The sequence below is a fragment of the Culicoides brevitarsis genome, chromosome 1 (genome assembly GCF_036172545.1).
Source record: "Culicoides brevitarsis isolate CSIRO-B50_1 chromosome 1, AGI_CSIRO_Cbre_v1, whole genome shotgun sequence".
Taxonomy (NCBI): domain Eukaryota; kingdom Metazoa; phylum Arthropoda; class Insecta; order Diptera; family Ceratopogonidae; genus Culicoides; species Culicoides brevitarsis.
Window position 1 is genome coordinate 9275128 of NC_087085.1, and position 17347 is coordinate 9292474.

Sequence of the window (17347 nt, forward strand, 5' to 3'; positions counted from 1 at the left end):
TATCTTTAAAATTTTTATTTTCAAAGCTGATTTATAATAAAATCATTTTTTTTAATGAAACCCCTTTTTAGAGACAATAAAATTCTTTAAGGTGTTTGACTGAAAGCTTTAATGACAAAAAGTTGACATTTTTTTTTCTACTTTCAATAAAACTCTTCAAATCGTCATCAACTTGGATTAGTACCAACTAAAAACGACGCAACATTTTTTTCTCCGTAAGAATCTCCATTCACACGAAATCAATGAATTATAATTCCGATCAAGTCGATTCTTATTTTTTTTTATTCCGTGAACAACAAACAAGACATGAAAAATGAGTCTTTTATTGATTCAATCAAAGGGATCTTTGTTAATCTCTTTATTTTTTTTTTACTCCATGCTCTTCATGTATTCCACTTTTTTTCCTCTTCTACCATTATTTTATTTTTTTTTCTTGTTTCTCAAGAATCATTCTCTCATCAAGTCCCTTCTCGTAATTTTTTTTTTCATACTAATGAGCAGCAGCAGCAAGCATCACGGTAAACAACAAAAAACAGCTTAAAAATTCTTATAAAGTCATTTTTACATCTCAAGGACTTTATTATGACATCATTATGTTTTGTATACGTGAGATGTGTGTAGAGCAGCGGCAACTAATGACATCCCAAAAGAATTCAGAATTTTTCATACACACACACACACACATCTGTATTTGTCATCTGATCTTCAAATTACCATTTTCAAGGACTCCCTTGCTCTCCGTACAGTGTGGCAAAGTAATTTATTACACACATAACCTTCAGGCAGTCAGAACTTGTTCGTTCACTCTTATGTACAATCTAATATCCTGCGTTGTTGTATATAAAGTTCGAATTATGTAATCCCTTTTTTTGTGCCGTTCGACGTTGAAACACATTGAAACGGGATAGAATCCCTCGTCGTGTCCACACATTGTTGGCACATGGAACGAGAATGAGAAATAAATAAAATAAATGAAATGCGAATAAAATTCAACAATATCATATCACAAGCAGATTATTTATTTCATATGTGTTCCCCGATTCCCTTGATATTCAATTCTCTATTCTAGGCTAATACAATTTTTGAAAATTTTAATTTTTTCTGGTTTAATTTTTTTTATAATTTTTTATTATTTATTTAAATATTTTTCGATTTATTTATTTTTTATTTATTTAATTTAATTTATTTATTAATTAATTTTATTTATTTATTTATTCGATTTATTTTTAATTTTTTTTTATATCTTAAAAGTAAGAAATTGTTAAATTTTCTAATAATCTCAAATAAAAAAAATATAAATATTTTGTTAAAATTAAAAAGTAACTAAATAACATAACAAAATAAAAAACTTACTTTTTAACAAAAAAATACATGTTATCTAAAATTTAAATTAATATTTTAATAAATATGATTAATTAACACTTAAATTACTAAATTACAATAATTGAACGAGAAAAAAAACTAAATTAAAAAGTAACTAAATAAGTTAAATTCAAAAAAAAAAATTTTTTTTTAAATAATTTTTTAAAAAATATTTAATTTTATTAAATGATTTTTAAAATTAATAATAAATAATTAAAATAATAAAAAAAATAAAAAAATGATAATAATAAATATTTTTCAAAATTTATGTAAAATAATAATAAAAAAAAATTAAATTAAAAAAATAATAATAACAAATATTTTTCAAAATTATTTTTTTTTTTAAATTTTAAATCATATAAATTGCAAAACATTTTCGACTATTGTACTGCCCTTTATTTTTTGGGTTGTTTTTGTCGTTTTCTCTCTCGTTCCTTCGTTCTTTGCCGTCAATTATCGCCCGCCATGTATCCAGCCGTATCCTGGATACCATTTTGCCTTCAAACGGAAGACATTTAATCCGGAATCGATCAAAAAATGTCTTGGAAGTAAACAAGTATTCAAGTCACAACAAAAAACAAGGACATTCCCAAGAAAAAATGACAATTTTTCATGCTTATTGTTGAATTCCGTGAAAAAATGCGACAAAGACTGATAATTACTGAAATTAACTTTCTTCATAACTCGGAAGTTGAGAAGGTTTTAAGTGCTTTGCGGGTGCATTTTTGTCGTATTTCGTGTCAACGTCTTGACAGAGAAGTCGAGAAAATGACGGATTACGAAAAATATGCCAAATATTTTACGGGACTTTTTATTTTTGGAGTTTTGTATGGTTTTGTGATTTTTCCAAAGGCATTGAAGATGTCGATAACGAAGCAGTTGCAATTGAAACCAGGCACAAAAACGAGAGAAGAGATGTATTTGCCAATTCCGTTCGATATTGAATTTACAGTGACAATGTGGAATATTACAAATCCGGATGAGGTTCAAGAAGGAGCTATTCCGATAATGAAGGAAGTTGGTCCTTATCATTTCATGTAAGAGAAAATTTCTGAAAAAAATATTTTTTATTTAATTAAAAAATTTTACTAAAAAAAATTATTTAAATTAAATCATATTTTATTAATTTATATTAATAATTTTATTATTAAATATTTAAAAATTTAATGTTAATAAATTAATTTTATTTTTTTATTTAAATTAATTTTTAAATTTATTAAATTAAAATTAATTTTAAAAAATATTTTTCATTATTTTAAATAAAATTCAGAATAAAAAAAATCAAATTAAATAAATAAAAATTAAATTATTTATTTTATTATTAATTTTTATAATGAAAAAAATTATAAAAAATTTAAAAAAAAAAATATTTTTTTTTACAGCGAAAGAAAGTTCAAGTACAATGTAGAAGACGACGAAGAAGAAGACACAATGACATTTGAGGAAAAAAATACCTTTTATTTCATGGCGAATAAAACGCTGCCGTTGACAGGACAAGAAATCATCGTTATACCTCACATTGTCATCGCAGTAAGTATTTTTCTTGAATTTTCTTTCAATTTTTTATACTGAAAAAATCCTCAGGCAGGTTTAATAACAGTTCAACGAAATTCCGCTCCTCTACTTCCGATGGCAATGGAAGGTTTAACTGAAGTTTTCGATCATCCAACAACTCCTTTTATCACAGCAACTGTTTATCAAGTGCTCTTTGATGGAATTCCCGTGAATTGTGACAGAGAAGCGTTTCAAGCGCAGGCCGTTTGTCAAGCTCTCGAAGAAAATTTGGGCGAATCCGCGGTTATTAATGACACTCATTTGGCTTTGTCACTTTTTCGAGCTGTAAATTTGTGAAATTTTAACAAAAAAAATTTTTTTTTTAATAATTTTTTATTTTTTTAGCAAAATGGAACAAGTAATGGCAAATTTAAAGTTTATCGCGGATTGAAGAATATTCATGACGTGGGCAGAGTAGTTTCTTTTAATGGAGAAACGGATATGGATGCGTTTGATGGCGATGAATGCAATGAAATAAAAGGCACTGATGGACTATTTTATCCGCCTTTTTTGAAGAAAGAGGATGTTATTTGGTCTTTTTCGTCAGCTATTTGTCGTTCCTTGGGCGTTTATTATAAAAAAGACTCGTCGTATCAAGGAGTTTCGTTAAAACGCTTTTCAACGACTTTTGGGGTAAATTAAAAAATTTTAAATTAAAAAAATATTTCTAAATCTTAAAAAAAATTAAAAAAAAAAATTTATAAATTTAAAAAAATTAATTAAAAAAATTATTTTCAAAAATAATTTTAAAAATTAAAAAATTAATTTCAAAAATTAAAAAATTAATTTAAAAATAAAAAAAATTAATTTAAAAAATAAAATTTATTTTATGAATTAATTAAAATTTTTGAAATTTTGAATTTTTGTGAATTTATTACAAAAAATTTATTAATATTTAAAAAAAAAAATTTTTTACAGAAAAACGATCCTGACTGCTTTTGTCGTGATCCTGATGAATGTCATCCTTACGGAACTCTTGATTTATCAATGTGTCTCGGAGCTCCTTTAATACGTAAATTAATTTTTTTATGATATTTTATAAGTTTTTAATATATTATTTTTAGTTTCAAAGCCTCATTTTTTGGATGCAGATCCAAATCTGTTAACAAAAGTTCAAGGACTCGTGCCAGATGAGGAAAAATATGACATTATTGCTGATTTTGAGCTCGTAAGTTAAAAATTCTTAACAAAAATATCAAATTTTATTAAAATTTTTGTTAAAAAGTTCGCAGGTGCCCCTCTTTACGGACGTTCAGGAGCTCAATTCAACTTAGATATGGAACCCGTGGAATCTTATCCTCCCATGGCAAATTTACCAACAGCTTTTTTGCCGATTTTTTGGGTCTCCGAGAGTTTTGGCTTGAATAAAACTTTTGTCAATCAGTTCAAAGCCCTTCATATGTAAGAAAAAAATCGATTTTTCCATACAAAAATTTAAAAATTTCATTTTTTAGTGCTACCAAAGTCAGTAATTTCATCAAATATGTCTTTTCCATCGTCGGTATGATCGGTTTTGGAGCAAGTGTCTACCTTGCATATTCATCGTCAGACATCCCCATCGAAAAAGAGGTAATTGTCGTAAAGGAGGTGCAACCTTCAAACATGTATCCCGAAGGTCTCGAGCACTTTTACGACCGAAATCGGTAGAAAAGTAGATAAAATTCACATAAAAAATGATGAAAAACAGATAAAAAAGAAATGATTTTTAATTTACACCTAACTCGTTCGTGTTCATGCATCAAATATTCAACGGAAAAAAAGAAGGGTGAAAAACTGAGGGAGAAAAAAATACAAGAAAATCAATTTATTTGAATATTTTTATGGTCTTGCGTTACAAAATAAACCTCGGGAAATAAAAAAAAAAGAAACTTTGATTTTTTTTTCTGTGTCCATGTTTCATAATAAAAAAAGGTTTCGAGTTTGTTATTATTATGGGCGCTCGTGTTGTTCGGATGGAATGAACATCGTCGATGATAATCATAATTTTTCCGAGAAACATAAAACGAAGGCTATCGAAAGTATTTTGTTTCAATCATAAAATCAACGTGTTATTTTGTGAAAGCACCTGAGGATAATTACATTTGCATTGATCCCGTGCCGTTGAACGAGTCCTGCGAATGAATGAAAAAAAAAAGAAAAATTTTTTTGCCGAGATTCCTCTCCAACAATATTTACATTTTTCGGGCCGTAATGCGTGTGTTGTGTAATAAAAAGGATCACTTTCATGTAAAAAAAATATTTTTCATCGCAAAAAACGACAACATTTGATACTTGGAAGGAATCTGCCTTGCAGCATTTTAGTTTGATTTACGGAATTATGGAGCCATCTGACGTTGGAATGGACAAAAATGATGAAAGTTTGTTGTAAAATGTGCATTTTTGTTGATTTTTCACGGGTAATTAAAGGTCATTTTTTGTCTGTTTTATTTATTTGGTTAAAGAAAAAAAAATAAATTATGAGAAGGTTAAAAATATTTTGTAAAAATTTTAAGTAAAAGTTACTTAAATCAAACTTTAATTAAAAAAAAATAATTTACAAATTTTTTAAGAAAAAAATATTTTACTCTAAATTTGGTCGAAAAATTAGAATTTTATTAACTTATGCTTAAACTTAAGTCGAAAAAATTTAAACTTAATTTTTTTTAAATTTAACTTAAGTTTTAAGTTATGTAAGTCTTATAAGCTCAAGTTTAAGTCAAAAAAAATTTTCAAATTCAGTTAAATTAACTTATCAAAAAATCTTAAGTTTTAGTAAAAAAAATTAAATTATTAAATTAAATAAAAAAATAATTAATTTAAACTTTGATTTAAAGTCTTAAGTCATTTAAGTCTATGACTTAAGCTTAAGTTTAAAAATAAGTCAATTAGTATTAAATGTAATCTATCAATTTTTTGAAAAATATAATTTTTTACTTTTAAAGTTTAAAAAAAAAAATTAATATTTTAATTTTTTTTTTCAAATTAAGATATTTTTACTTATTTTTTATTTTAAATTTTAGGTCAAAAAAATATTTTTTAACTCAAATTTGAATCTTTTAAGTTAAAATCAAAATTTTTATCTAATTATCGAAATGAAACTTAAGAGCGACTTAATCATCAACTTGAATAAAAAAATCGAAAATATATTAACTTAAGCTTAAGTTTAAAAATAAATTTAGATTAATTTATTATTTTTTTTTTTATTTTACGCTTTCAAAAATTGACTTAATGTAACTTAAGTCAATTAAGTTGCGTTTTTTGAATTAAAAATATTTTTTCGGTCCTTATAATAAAAATAAAAATTCCGTTATGACTTCATTACCACTATCATTACATTAACGTATATTGCACACATTGCTAATTTACACGTTCGTGTAATAAATATTTTCGAGGTTACTTTATGTGCCAGGCTTTGCTCCTATCATAAAAATTAATAAAATTGCATTTTTATTGCAACCATATATCAATTTATTGCACACGCAGCAGAGCACATGTGTGGACATTTGCGAAAAATGCCTTCGTACACAATTTTTTTTCTTTTTTTTTTGGGAATAAGAACAGCTGTAAATAACATAAATTTCAATACAAAAAAAAAACATGGTTTCGTTCCGGTACTTAATGAGTAGAGTAGAGCGGTGGTTGTAATAATAATTATAATTTGCAGTGAAACACGGTCCCTTTGATGGAATATAAGGGAATTTTTGATGGAATTTCGTTGTTCACGTTCAGAAATTATATTATTGGATACAATGACAAAGGAAGTTGTATAAATGTTCTGAAATTTGTGATGTGTGTAATTATAGGCAGCAAAAATGAGAAAGAAGAGGTACAAAAGTATTAATACTCTTAAGTAGAAGTTATTATTTTTTTGCGCCATTGAATTTTTTTTTATGAATTTTTCTCATCATCAGAGAATCCAAATTTCGCAGCAATTTTATCTTTGAAATCCATCATGCTATCGAGAGTTCCTTTTTCGACTTCAGCTTCATCCGGATACATTTTTGAGCTTTGGGGAGCTTCACGTTCGACAATTACTTGCTCGTCGACGGGCGTTTCGCCGGAATTGAATGCGAGAAAAGTAAATCCTCCTGTGCCCAAAAGACCCAAAGTTACAACGACGTATTTGATGAAACTGTTGAGATGTTGACCGCTAAAAAAAATTTTTTTTAAATTTTTTTATGAAATTTTGGGAAAAAATGAGAAAATATTTACAAATGAAGTGCTTTGAATTGATAAACGAACGTTTTGTTGAGAGCAATTGCTTCGGTGATCCAAAAAATTGGCATGTAAACTGATGGTAAATTTGCCATTGGCTCAAATTCTTCCACAGCTGTCATGTCTAAGTTGAATTGGATTGCAACACGAGCGTTGAGAGCAGCGCCAGCAAACTTGAAAAATAAAATTTATAATTAAAAATTAATTTTAATAAAATAAATTATTTAGATGACATATTTTTTTAATTCTTCAATAAAATTAATTTAATTTAAAAAAAAATTAATTAAATAAAATAAAAATAAATTTTAAAGTTAATTTAATTATTTTTTTTTTAATTTAAATTAAAAATTGTTTTTTTTTATTAAAAATTTAATTATCAAATATTTTTATATCAAAAAATAATAAAAAAAAAAAAAAAATAATATTTTTGATTTATATTGAATTAAATTTAAATTTAATTTTTTTTTAAATGAAAATAATATTTTATAACTTAAAATTTTATTAATTAATTAAAATTTATTTAATAAAAAAATAAAATAAAAACTTACAAGATCAAAATCTACGAGAAATTCATGCAATTCTTCATTTGGTGTGAATCCATGAACTTTTTCTCTCAAAATCGGATCGGCATGCAAAAAATGTGGCTTTGATGCTTTTTAAACGATTAATTTTTCTGATAATTAATTTTTAAAAATAAATATTAATTCTTACCCAATAACGGCGCCTGAAGACACATCGACATATCTATCACTCCTTCCGGCGGACACTCATCTGGATCGCGACAAAAGCAATCAGGATCGTCTTTCTATCAAATTTTCTCAAATTAACTTTAGAAATTTAAATTTTCCTTTAAAACTCACATTAAAATTGATTGAAAATCGTTTCAACGCAACTCCCTTATACGACGAATCCTCTTTGTACCGAAATCCGAACGACCGACAGGATTGCGCCGAAAATGCCCAAATCGTATCGTCTCGTTTTAAAAACGGAGGAAAGAACAAAGCATCTGTGCCTCTCAACTCGTTACATTCATCGCCATTAAAAACATCATTTTCAGTTTCTCCGTTGAAAGCTACCATTCTACCCGTGTCAGAAATATTTTTCATGCCTCGATACACTGTGAAACGTCCTGTGCTTGTTCCGTTTTGCTAAAAAAATTAAAAAAAAAATAAATTTTAAATTTTTATCCCAATGCAAAATTCATAATTTTATCCCAATGCACATTTTAAAAATTAATTTAATTTAATTTTTTTGAATTTTTTCTTCAAAACTCACAGATTTAAACAAAGAAATGCCCAAATGAGTGTCATTCAAGACCGCAGATTCGCCCATTGTGTCTTCCAAAGCGCTGCAAACACTTTTTGCTTCGAATCCATCGACGTCACAATTGATCGGGACTCCATAAAATAGCAAATCTTCAACCTTTTCGGTAAAATACGGTGATGTTGGGTTCTCAAAAAGCTCATTTAGACCTTTGACAGCTAATGGCAAAAGAGGCGCCTGATCTCGTTGAATCATTAACAAGCCCATTTGGATCACAAGATGCGGGATTGTGACGATTTCCTTTCCGGTTAGAGGTAAAGTTTTGTTGGCTTGAAAGTAAAAAGTGTTCTTTTGATCGAAACTCAGGGTGTCTGCTTCGTCATCGTCTTCAACGTCGTATTTTAATTTTCGTTCTCTAAAAAAGTAATTATAAAAAAAATAACAAAAATTTTAAAATTTATTTAAATTAATTTTAAAAAATTTTTTTAATTTAAAAAAATATTTTTAATAAAAAATTTTAAAATTAAAAATATAAAAAAAAAATTAAAAAATATAAAAAAAATAAAAAAGAAATATTTTAAATGAAAATTTAAATTAAAAAAATATTTTTGAGAAAAAAAAATATAAAAAAAAAGTACCTTGAATTAGCAAAGCAAATTCGAATTGTAGTATATGTTTGTTACATAACCCGTTTGTATACCGAGTCATTGTTTAGTTTAAGAGAAATTATTGCCAATTCTTCATATGCTGGACAAACATATAAACACAATGTACTAAAAATTACAAAAAAGACTTTTTCTAAATTTTGCGTTTCCGATGTACAGGAGCCATTTAAAGATGTTAGCGAAAAAAATTGATTAAAAAAAATTTAAGTCAAAATCCTTTTATTATGAGGGCTCACATACCGATTTTTCAAAATTAAGCTAGATCACGGTTCTCCGTCTCAAAATGAAGGTTTTGATGTTAGAAACAACTTTTGTTTTGGACTTTTTCTAAATTTTGCGTTTTCGATGTACAGGAGCCATTTAAAGATGTTAGCGAAAAAAATTGATGAAAAAAAAAATTTTTGAAAAAAAAAATTTTTTTGAAAAAAAAATTTGAAAAAAAAAATTTTTTCAAAAAATTTCTCGGCTATAAAAATAAGGATACTTTTTTGCTCAAAAAAAGCCATGTTTTTGTCATTTTCCCCAACTTTGAGGCCTGGGCCCCAGATTTTTTTGTTCAAGTCGGGAGATTCTTTGCCTCAATTCGAATTCTTTGGAATGTTTACTGTCGTTTAGCACCTTACCGCCTTTGATTCTGACAATTTTTCGACGTTTTCTCGATAGGGTATCACAAAATGGGCCTTTTTTATGCACCAAAAACAAAGTAGTATATGGAACATATACTACAATAAAATATTTTTAAAAAAAATTAAAAAAAATATTAAAAAAAAAAATATTTTTAAAAAAATTTAAATTAAAAAAATATTTTTGAGAAAATAATTTCAAAATTAAAAAAAAAACATTTAAAAAAAATTTCAAATAAAATTAAATTTAAAAAAAATTCTTACAAAAAGTAATAAGGTCCAACTTCCTTCACAATAGGCACAGCTCCATTCTGAACTTCCTCCGGATTTGTGATATTCCACACGGAAATCGTAAATTCAATATCGAACGGAATCGGCAAATAAAGTTGCTCTCTTGTCCTTGATCCGGGTCTCAATTGAACCATGTACTTGATGGCAAAGTGCAAAATATTCGGAAACAACAAAAATCCATAAATAATCCCGAATGCCAAGGCACCGCCCGATATTTTAGCGAATTTTTGATAATCCAATGCTGGAATTTGCATCTTTAGACTTCAAAAGTTGCGAAAAAAATAACTTTTAAATTTTTGCAGAACATTTTTTGCTTAGTTGACATCGAGAGTTTCAACGAAAAATGAGGAAAAATGTTTAGTGAGAAGAAAATTATCGTCGCACTTGTGCCAATGTCGACCTTCGTGTGTCCAAAGTTAGAAAAAAAAACCAGTTCAATATGTCGTCTACTCTGTAATTTACCAAAAGTTCGTGGAATGCACTGAACTGTCAATACAAAAAAAAAACATTTGAAGGAAAAAAGTTCAGAATTAATCGATAAAATTCAATTTTATTCCTTTAATTCTCTTTTCCACTCTCTATCGTGTTGAGTGTCGACGGTACATTATCAGACATCAATTTATTGCGGTAATTTTTTATGACCGTGACATCTTCCTGTAACGACTTTGCACGATCTTCATGCGGATTTTCCTTCACAACTTGGATCTCGCCTTCGACATAAGCCGGAGTTTTGTTCATGAGAAAAATGCTGGCAGGCAATCCGATGATACCGACAGCGAATCCGACGATTTTTATGAATTTCGTGAAATTTACCGTACTGAAAAATTAAAATTTTGTAAAATTTTCAAGAATTTTTTAAATTTTTACCCATGAATGAAGGCAAACAACTTGACAAAAGTACTATTGAGCTGAATATTTTCTTCAACCCAAAAAATCGGAACAAAAGCCTTCGGTAACTCTGCCATTAGGGGATAAATATCAACAGGTTCCATATCCAAACTGACCATAAGGCGTTGAGCTGCTCTCAAAGGAGTTCCGGCGAACTAAAAAATATTTTAAAAAATATAATTTTTTTGAATTTTGAAAAAAATTGAAATTTTACAAGATCAAAATCCGCAAAAGTGTCATGTTTTTCCTTATTTGGGGTCAAACCCTTCACCATTTGAAATAAAATTGGGTCTCCTCCGTAAAAATGAGGTTTTGAACCAATCAATGGGGCATCAAGGCACATCGAAAGTTCGATTGTTCCATCGGGACTGAAATTATTTTAATTTTTTTCTATAAAAAAAAATATTTTTTAAGATTTAAAAAATACTTACGGGCACAATTCTCGATCATTTTCACGGCAGTAACAATCATAAGTGCTCTAAAAAATTTTTTAAAATTAATTTTTCAATAAAAATTTTTAAAATTAATATTTTACATTGAAATGTGTGACAAATCGTGACAACGCAACATGTTTGAACGAAATCTTTTTCTCGAACCACATGGAGATTGAGCGACAAATGGGCGATGCAAATGCGTGAATTTTGGATTTTTTCGTCAAAAATGGAGGAAAAAAGAGTCCATCAGTGCCTTTTATTTCATTGCATTCCTCTCCGTCGTAATTGTCGAGTTCGTCTTCTTCTTTGTATTTGACAACTCTTCCTACATCGGAGATATTTTTGTTGCCTCGCAGAACAGAAAAGGGACCAACACTCGTTTCGTTGCCCTGATAATTTTTTTATTTTTTAATAAAAAGTCAGAAATAAAAATAATTGATAAAAATAAATATTTAAAAAATTTTTGTAAAAGACTCTTAAGTCAATTTTTTAAATAGAAAATTTAATTTTTATTTTTTAAAAAATAAATTAAATAAAATTTTAAATTTTTTTTAAATTAAAAATTAATTTTATTTTATTTTTTTGATAAAATAATAAATTTAAATTGATTTAAATTAAATTTGAAAATTAAATAAATTTTTTTTAAAATTAATTAATTAAATTATTTTGAAAATTTAAAAAAAAATTTTTTTAATTAAAACTTACAGCTTTAAAGAACGAAAATCCCAAATGAGTCTCATTATGCATGCCTGATTCACCAACGGCATCTTCGAGAGCTGAACAAACGGCTTCCGCTTCGAAAACATCAACGTCACAATTAATTGGATATCCCTCAAAGAGAAATTCCCATGCAGTTGCGATCATGAAAGGATGTGTCGGATTTTGCAAAACGATTTCTAAACCACTTATGACAGTTGGCAGCAAAGGAGCTTGATCTCGTTGGACTTTTATTAAAGCGGCCTTGAAAAAATGGCATGAATTTCATTTAAAATTGATTTTGGAAAAAGCCTTACTTGCATAACCATGTGAGGAATTGTAATCATTTCTCGTCCCGTCAACGGAGCACTCGCATTTGCATCAAAAAAGTATCTATTGTACAAATTGAAGGTAAGAGTGTCGGTTTCTTTGTCATCTTCAACGTCGGATTTTGTCTTTTCCTCACTTTAAAAAAAAATTAGATAATTTTAATATAATTAAATTAAATAATAATTTTTTTTAAATTTTATTTATTATTAATTATTAATTAATTAATTATGAATTTAAAAAAAATTTAAAAAAAAATAAAATTTTATTTATAAAATTAATTAATTTAATTTTATATACTTTATAATTTCTTTTGAAATATTATTTAAAATATTTTTTTAGTTTAATCAAAATTAATAAATAAAAAAAGTTAAAATTTTTACTTTTTTTTAATTTTTTTTAGTGAAACAAAAAATTATTAATTTAATTATTTAATTACAAATTACATTAAATTACAAGTTTTTTATTAAATTATTAATTTTATTTAAAAAAAATATTTACTTTAGAATTAAATTTAAATTTTTACTCACCTAAAACAATAAGGACCAACTTCCTGCATGATAGGCGTCGCTCCCTTTTGCACTTCATCCGGATTCGTGATGTTCATCAAGTAGACATTGAACCCAATATCTATCGGAATCGGCAAATAAATTTCTTCTCGCAATTTCGCGCCTGGATTCAACTTCAACAAAGCCTTCGTCGTACTTTTCATGATAATCGGGAACAAAATAAATCCATAAATGATCGATACCGCCAACATTCCGCCCGAAATTTTCGCAAATTTCTTATAATTGTACGACGGAATTTCAATTTGATCCATTTTTCTACGATTTTTCACACGAAAAAAATGTCACACAAATTATTTCGAATCGTTTAACGAAAATCACTTCTACGTTTTCGGAGAGTTTACAGAGAACTGTGTGTCCCGTTAGTTTGTTTTTCAAATGACCACCCGCAAAGCACTTTCAAGGACTTGGATCGTGGGAATTTTGGCAGATTTGTTTTTTTCCTGCACAGAGATGTGTAGCGAATTTTACGAGAAGCTCCAGATGGAACAAGGTGTCATTATGCATCGATCGGCGACAATTCCGCAGAAAATATTTATTGAAATTGACAGGGAAAAATTCAATAAAAATGTCAAGGATTAAAAATTAATTCGAGAGAATTGAGAAAAAATCATTTTGAGCCCGAAAACGGAAAAAAATTCTTCCATCCGTGAACAAAATTGAAGCCTTTGTCGTCAAAAGTAGGCAAAGCCCGTAAATAATAATTGGAAATTCACATCAAAAGCGCTCGTCATGAAAAATTAAACATTTACCAAGCTTTGATTTGCAATTTTACAATTTTTATTGATTTAATTTCAAGTTCATATTTTTCAATTTTCCTCTAATTCTACGAAATACAGGCTTGTAACAATCAAATTATAATTTAAATAACACACAACAGGCAAAATGCATCGCCACATGTGATTTGTAGCACGCCGATTGGTTTCCACTCGACAGCCAATCAATCACAATTTCCGTCACATTTACATTGATAACTGCATAAAAAGTTCTAAATTATTCATACTGAAAGTGTGGTCGTGATTGATTTACCCGTTTCTCCAAAGCGAGTTTCTTCGTGGGACCGTTTATGAGGTAGTAGGCGGAAACAGCGCCGCCAATTGCTCCAAACAAGATGCACACGTATCGTAAAATGTTGTTGAGGTTTTGGAAGCTAAAAAATTTTAATTTTTTTTTTTTAGGAAATTTTGAAATTGTTTTGAGGAAAACTTACAAAATAATGACTTTCATGTCATCCACGAAGGTTTTGTTCATGGTAATTTTTTCTTCGAGCCAAATCATTGGAAGAAGAGCTGTTGGAAGATCCTTTAAAATTGGGTATGTGGGAACGGGAACCATATCTAAATTTATTTGAAGACGTCTTGCTCCGTTTAATGGGGTGCCTGTTAACTAAAAAAATATTTTTTATTTATAAAATAATTTTTTTCAAAGCTAATTTTTGCCCAATGCGTATTTATAAATTTCTGCCCATTGCGAATTTTATTTGTTCAAATTTTATATGAATATCACATTTTAAGTTTTCATCCCAGCTAACATTTTAAATTTTTTGACTAATTTTAACTTTTAATCCTAATGGATTTTTATTTTTTTTTTGCCCATTGAACATTTCAAAATTTTTTCAACGAATTTTTTAAATTTTCTTCAGTTTTCGATTTTTGCCTTTTAAAATTTTTAAATTGTTGCCCTAATGCATATTTTATTAAAATTTTCCCAATGCACAATTTTTTTTTTTTCTAATTGGATATTTTTCATGAACGTCTTAATTCACATATTGAAATTTCTACTTGTCAATAATTTAAATTTTTTCCCAATGCACATTTTTAAATATCTTCATAATGCAAAAATTTAATTTTTGTCCAATTAAAAATTTTTTATTGTGCCCCAATTCACATTTTAAAATTCAAACTTTCAATGGCGTTCAAAAAATTTTCCTTATGAACAATTAAAATTTTGTTCCCAATGCACATTTTACAAAATTTTTTCAATGCTAAATTATAAAATTTATCGCATTTTAAATTTTTTATTTTTGTCCCAGTTCACATTTTTAAATTTTTCTCCAATGTCATTCAAAAATTTGTCCTTGTGCACAATTAGAAAAAATTTCCCAATGCACATTTTGAAATTTATTCTTTTTTTTTAATTTTATACAATCATATCAATTATAAATTAAACTTTTAATCCCAATGCAAATTTTGATAAATTTGCCCCAATGCACATTTTAATAGGTCTAATACATTAAATAATATTTAAAAAAAAAATTACCATATAAAAGTCAACAACACTTTCATGCAACTCCTTTTGCGGATTCAATCCCCTCACATGACATCTCAAAACTGGATCTGCATCGTAAAAATGTGGCTTTGACCCTACTAATGGCGCACTCGTACACATTGACAAGTCAAAAGTTCCTTTTACGGGACAATCATTTGGAGGATTTTTACAAAAGCACCACAAATTTGGATCATTCTGAAAAAAAATTTCAATAAAATCGAAAATCTATAATTTCTTATCGCAAACCTTACCTTGACATCGGGAATTTCAAGTGCGAACCGTGACGTTTGAATATCTTCAAAACTAGATTTCGATTGAAATTTCACCGCAAACGATCGACATAACGAATGTTCAAAGGCCCAAATTTCATCGGTTTCTTTCAAAAACGGAGGGAAAATTAGTCCATCTGTGCCGTTAAATTGATTGCACGTATCATTTTCATATGTATCCAACTCAAGTTCGTTATTGTATTCGATAATTTTGCCAACGTCTTTGACATTGGTGCGTCCTCGATACACTGAATATCGACCAGCGTCAGTATGGTTTTGCTATTTTATCGCAAGAAAACGTGAGTTGAGACTCGAAACTTGTCAAAATTGATGACTTACTGCTTTCAAAAGTGACAATTTCAAGTGACTTTCGTCGATAACCTCAAACTGATCCATCATTTCGTTCCGCATGACAGCACAGATCACTTTCGCGCCAAAATCTGATTTATTGCAGTTGATGAGAAGCCCGTCAAAGATGAGATCGTAAGCTTTTGCCGTTACAAATGGCGTTGTAGGATTGTCAAAAATGGCATCCATGCCACTGACTACGAGATTCATCATCTCGGGGCGATCTTTGTAGGCAGCAATTGATCCTGCCTGTCAAAAAAATGTCAAAATTTTGAAGAGATTTCATAAAATTGATTTTTTTACCATGAGAATTAAATGAGGCATTGTAAATATTTCCGCTCCAGTTAAGGGAAGTGTCAAATCCGGTCGATAAATGAACGTGTTTCGGAGGTTGAAGGATAATTTGTCATGAACTTCGTCATCTTCGACGTCATATTTGTCTTTCCATTCCCTAAAATTACAAAAAAATATTTTTTAAGGATTTTCTTTCATAAATATAAAAAATTAAAAGAAATATTTTTGTTAAAAAAAAAAATCAAGGTCATTTGAAGATCAAAAATCGTTCATTATTTAAAATTGATAAAATAAATTTTTTATTAAATTTTTTAAAGTTTAAGGAATTTCTCATAGAATAATTTAAAATAAAATACAAAAAATAATTTTAAGGAATTTTTAATAAAAAAAAAATCAAGGTCATTAGGAGGTCAAAATTCATTCAATTTCTTCAATAGTAAAATAATGCATTTTAATGAATTTTGTAATAAAAATTCTATTTTAAGTTTGAGGAAATAAAAAATAAAATAATTTCAATAAGTTTTTCAACAAAAAACATTTTCAAGGTCATCTCAAAGTCAAAAGTAATTAATTCTACAAAAAATTATCAAAAATTTAGTTTCAATGAATATTTAAAAAAAAATTAAAAAGACATTCAAATAGTTTTAAGAAAATTGTTTATAAAATAATTTTGATGAATTTTTTCAAGGTCATTTTAAGGTCAAAAAATATTTTTCTGTGAAATGATTGAAAAATTCGTTTTAATTAATATTTCAATTAAATTTTTGAATAATTTTAAGTATTTTTTCATAAAAAAAAATAATTTTAAGGAACCTTGCCCTAAAAATAATGTTCAAGGTCACTTCAAGGTCAAAACTTACTCAAACACATAAGGACCAACTTCGTGCACGACAGGAGTTTTCCCCATCTGAACTTCATCTGGATTCGTTACATTGAACAAATAAACGTTGAAAGTCAAGGGAAACGGGACCTTCAAAAACATTTCTCTTATCGCGTTTCCCGGCATCAGTTTCATGTTCTTCGTTATCACATATTCGAGCAATTTTGGGAATCCAAGAAAGCCGAAAACAACTCCGACTGAAAAAAGTACCGCGAAAATTATGAAAAGCACTTTGTAGTTAAATTTCGTCTTGGAAAGCACTTCCATGATTGAAAAACAAACAAACGAAAAAAAATAAAAAAATTTCCGGAACAAAATTAAAAATCGACCGTAAAATTAAAGACGCTCCTATGAACTGATCAAAATATTTATTTTAATAGTTTTTCAATTTTTTCATTATTTAATGCAGTATTTTTTTTTAAATA

At 27.7% G+C, this 17347-nt stretch overlaps 5 protein-coding genes across 5 annotated transcripts in view; 1 reads left to right on the forward strand and 4 right to left on the reverse strand.

Moving 5' to 3' along the window:
- The window catches only part of LOC134838014 (protein charybde-like), a 246258-nt gene that overhangs the window by 186094 nt on the left and 42817 nt on the right, over positions 1–17347 (reverse strand). The gene's annotated exons all lie outside the window — the stretch shown is intronic.
- Positions 2002–4563, forward strand: LOC134837204 (sensory neuron membrane protein 1-like). The gene is made up of 8 exons (XM_063852570.1): positions 2002–2399; positions 2745–2892; positions 2947–3201; positions 3262–3549; positions 3835–3928; positions 3981–4084; positions 4142–4317; positions 4371–4563. Exons 1-8 carry the CDS (start codon positions 2002–2004, stop codon positions 4561–4563), a joined length of 1656 nt encoding a protein of 551 aa, XP_063708640.1.
- On the reverse strand, positions 6784–10206 carry LOC134837205 (sensory neuron membrane protein 1-like). Its single transcript, XM_063852571.1, has 7 exons — positions 9926–10206; positions 8386–8788; positions 7971–8258; positions 7822–7915; positions 7659–7762; positions 7108–7283; positions 6784–7045 (listed from the first exon to the last, which is right to left on the reverse strand). Exons 1-7 carry the CDS (start codon positions 10204–10206, stop codon positions 6784–6786), a joined length of 1608 nt encoding a protein of 535 aa, XP_063708641.1.
- LOC134837206 (sensory neuron membrane protein 1-like) lies at positions 10511–13117 on the reverse strand. Its single transcript, XM_063852572.1, has 8 exons — positions 12828–13117; positions 12288–12435; positions 11980–12234; positions 11376–11663; positions 11272–11318; positions 11055–11208; positions 10820–10995; positions 10511–10769 (listed from the first exon to the last, which is right to left on the reverse strand). The coding sequence occupies exons 1-8, from the start codon at positions 13115–13117 to the stop codon at positions 10511–10513; spliced, it is 1617 nt and encodes a 538-aa protein (XP_063708642.1).
- Positions 13644–17217, reverse strand: LOC134837198 (sensory neuron membrane protein 1-like). Its single transcript, XM_063852564.1, has 8 exons — positions 16903–17217; positions 16052–16199; positions 15740–15997; positions 15383–15679; positions 15123–15326; positions 14074–14249; positions 13893–14013; positions 13644–13837 (listed from the first exon to the last, which is right to left on the reverse strand). Exons 1-8 carry the CDS (start codon positions 17187–17189, stop codon positions 13826–13828), a joined length of 1503 nt encoding a protein of 500 aa, XP_063708634.1. The 5' UTR covers positions 17190–17217; the 3' UTR covers positions 13644–13825.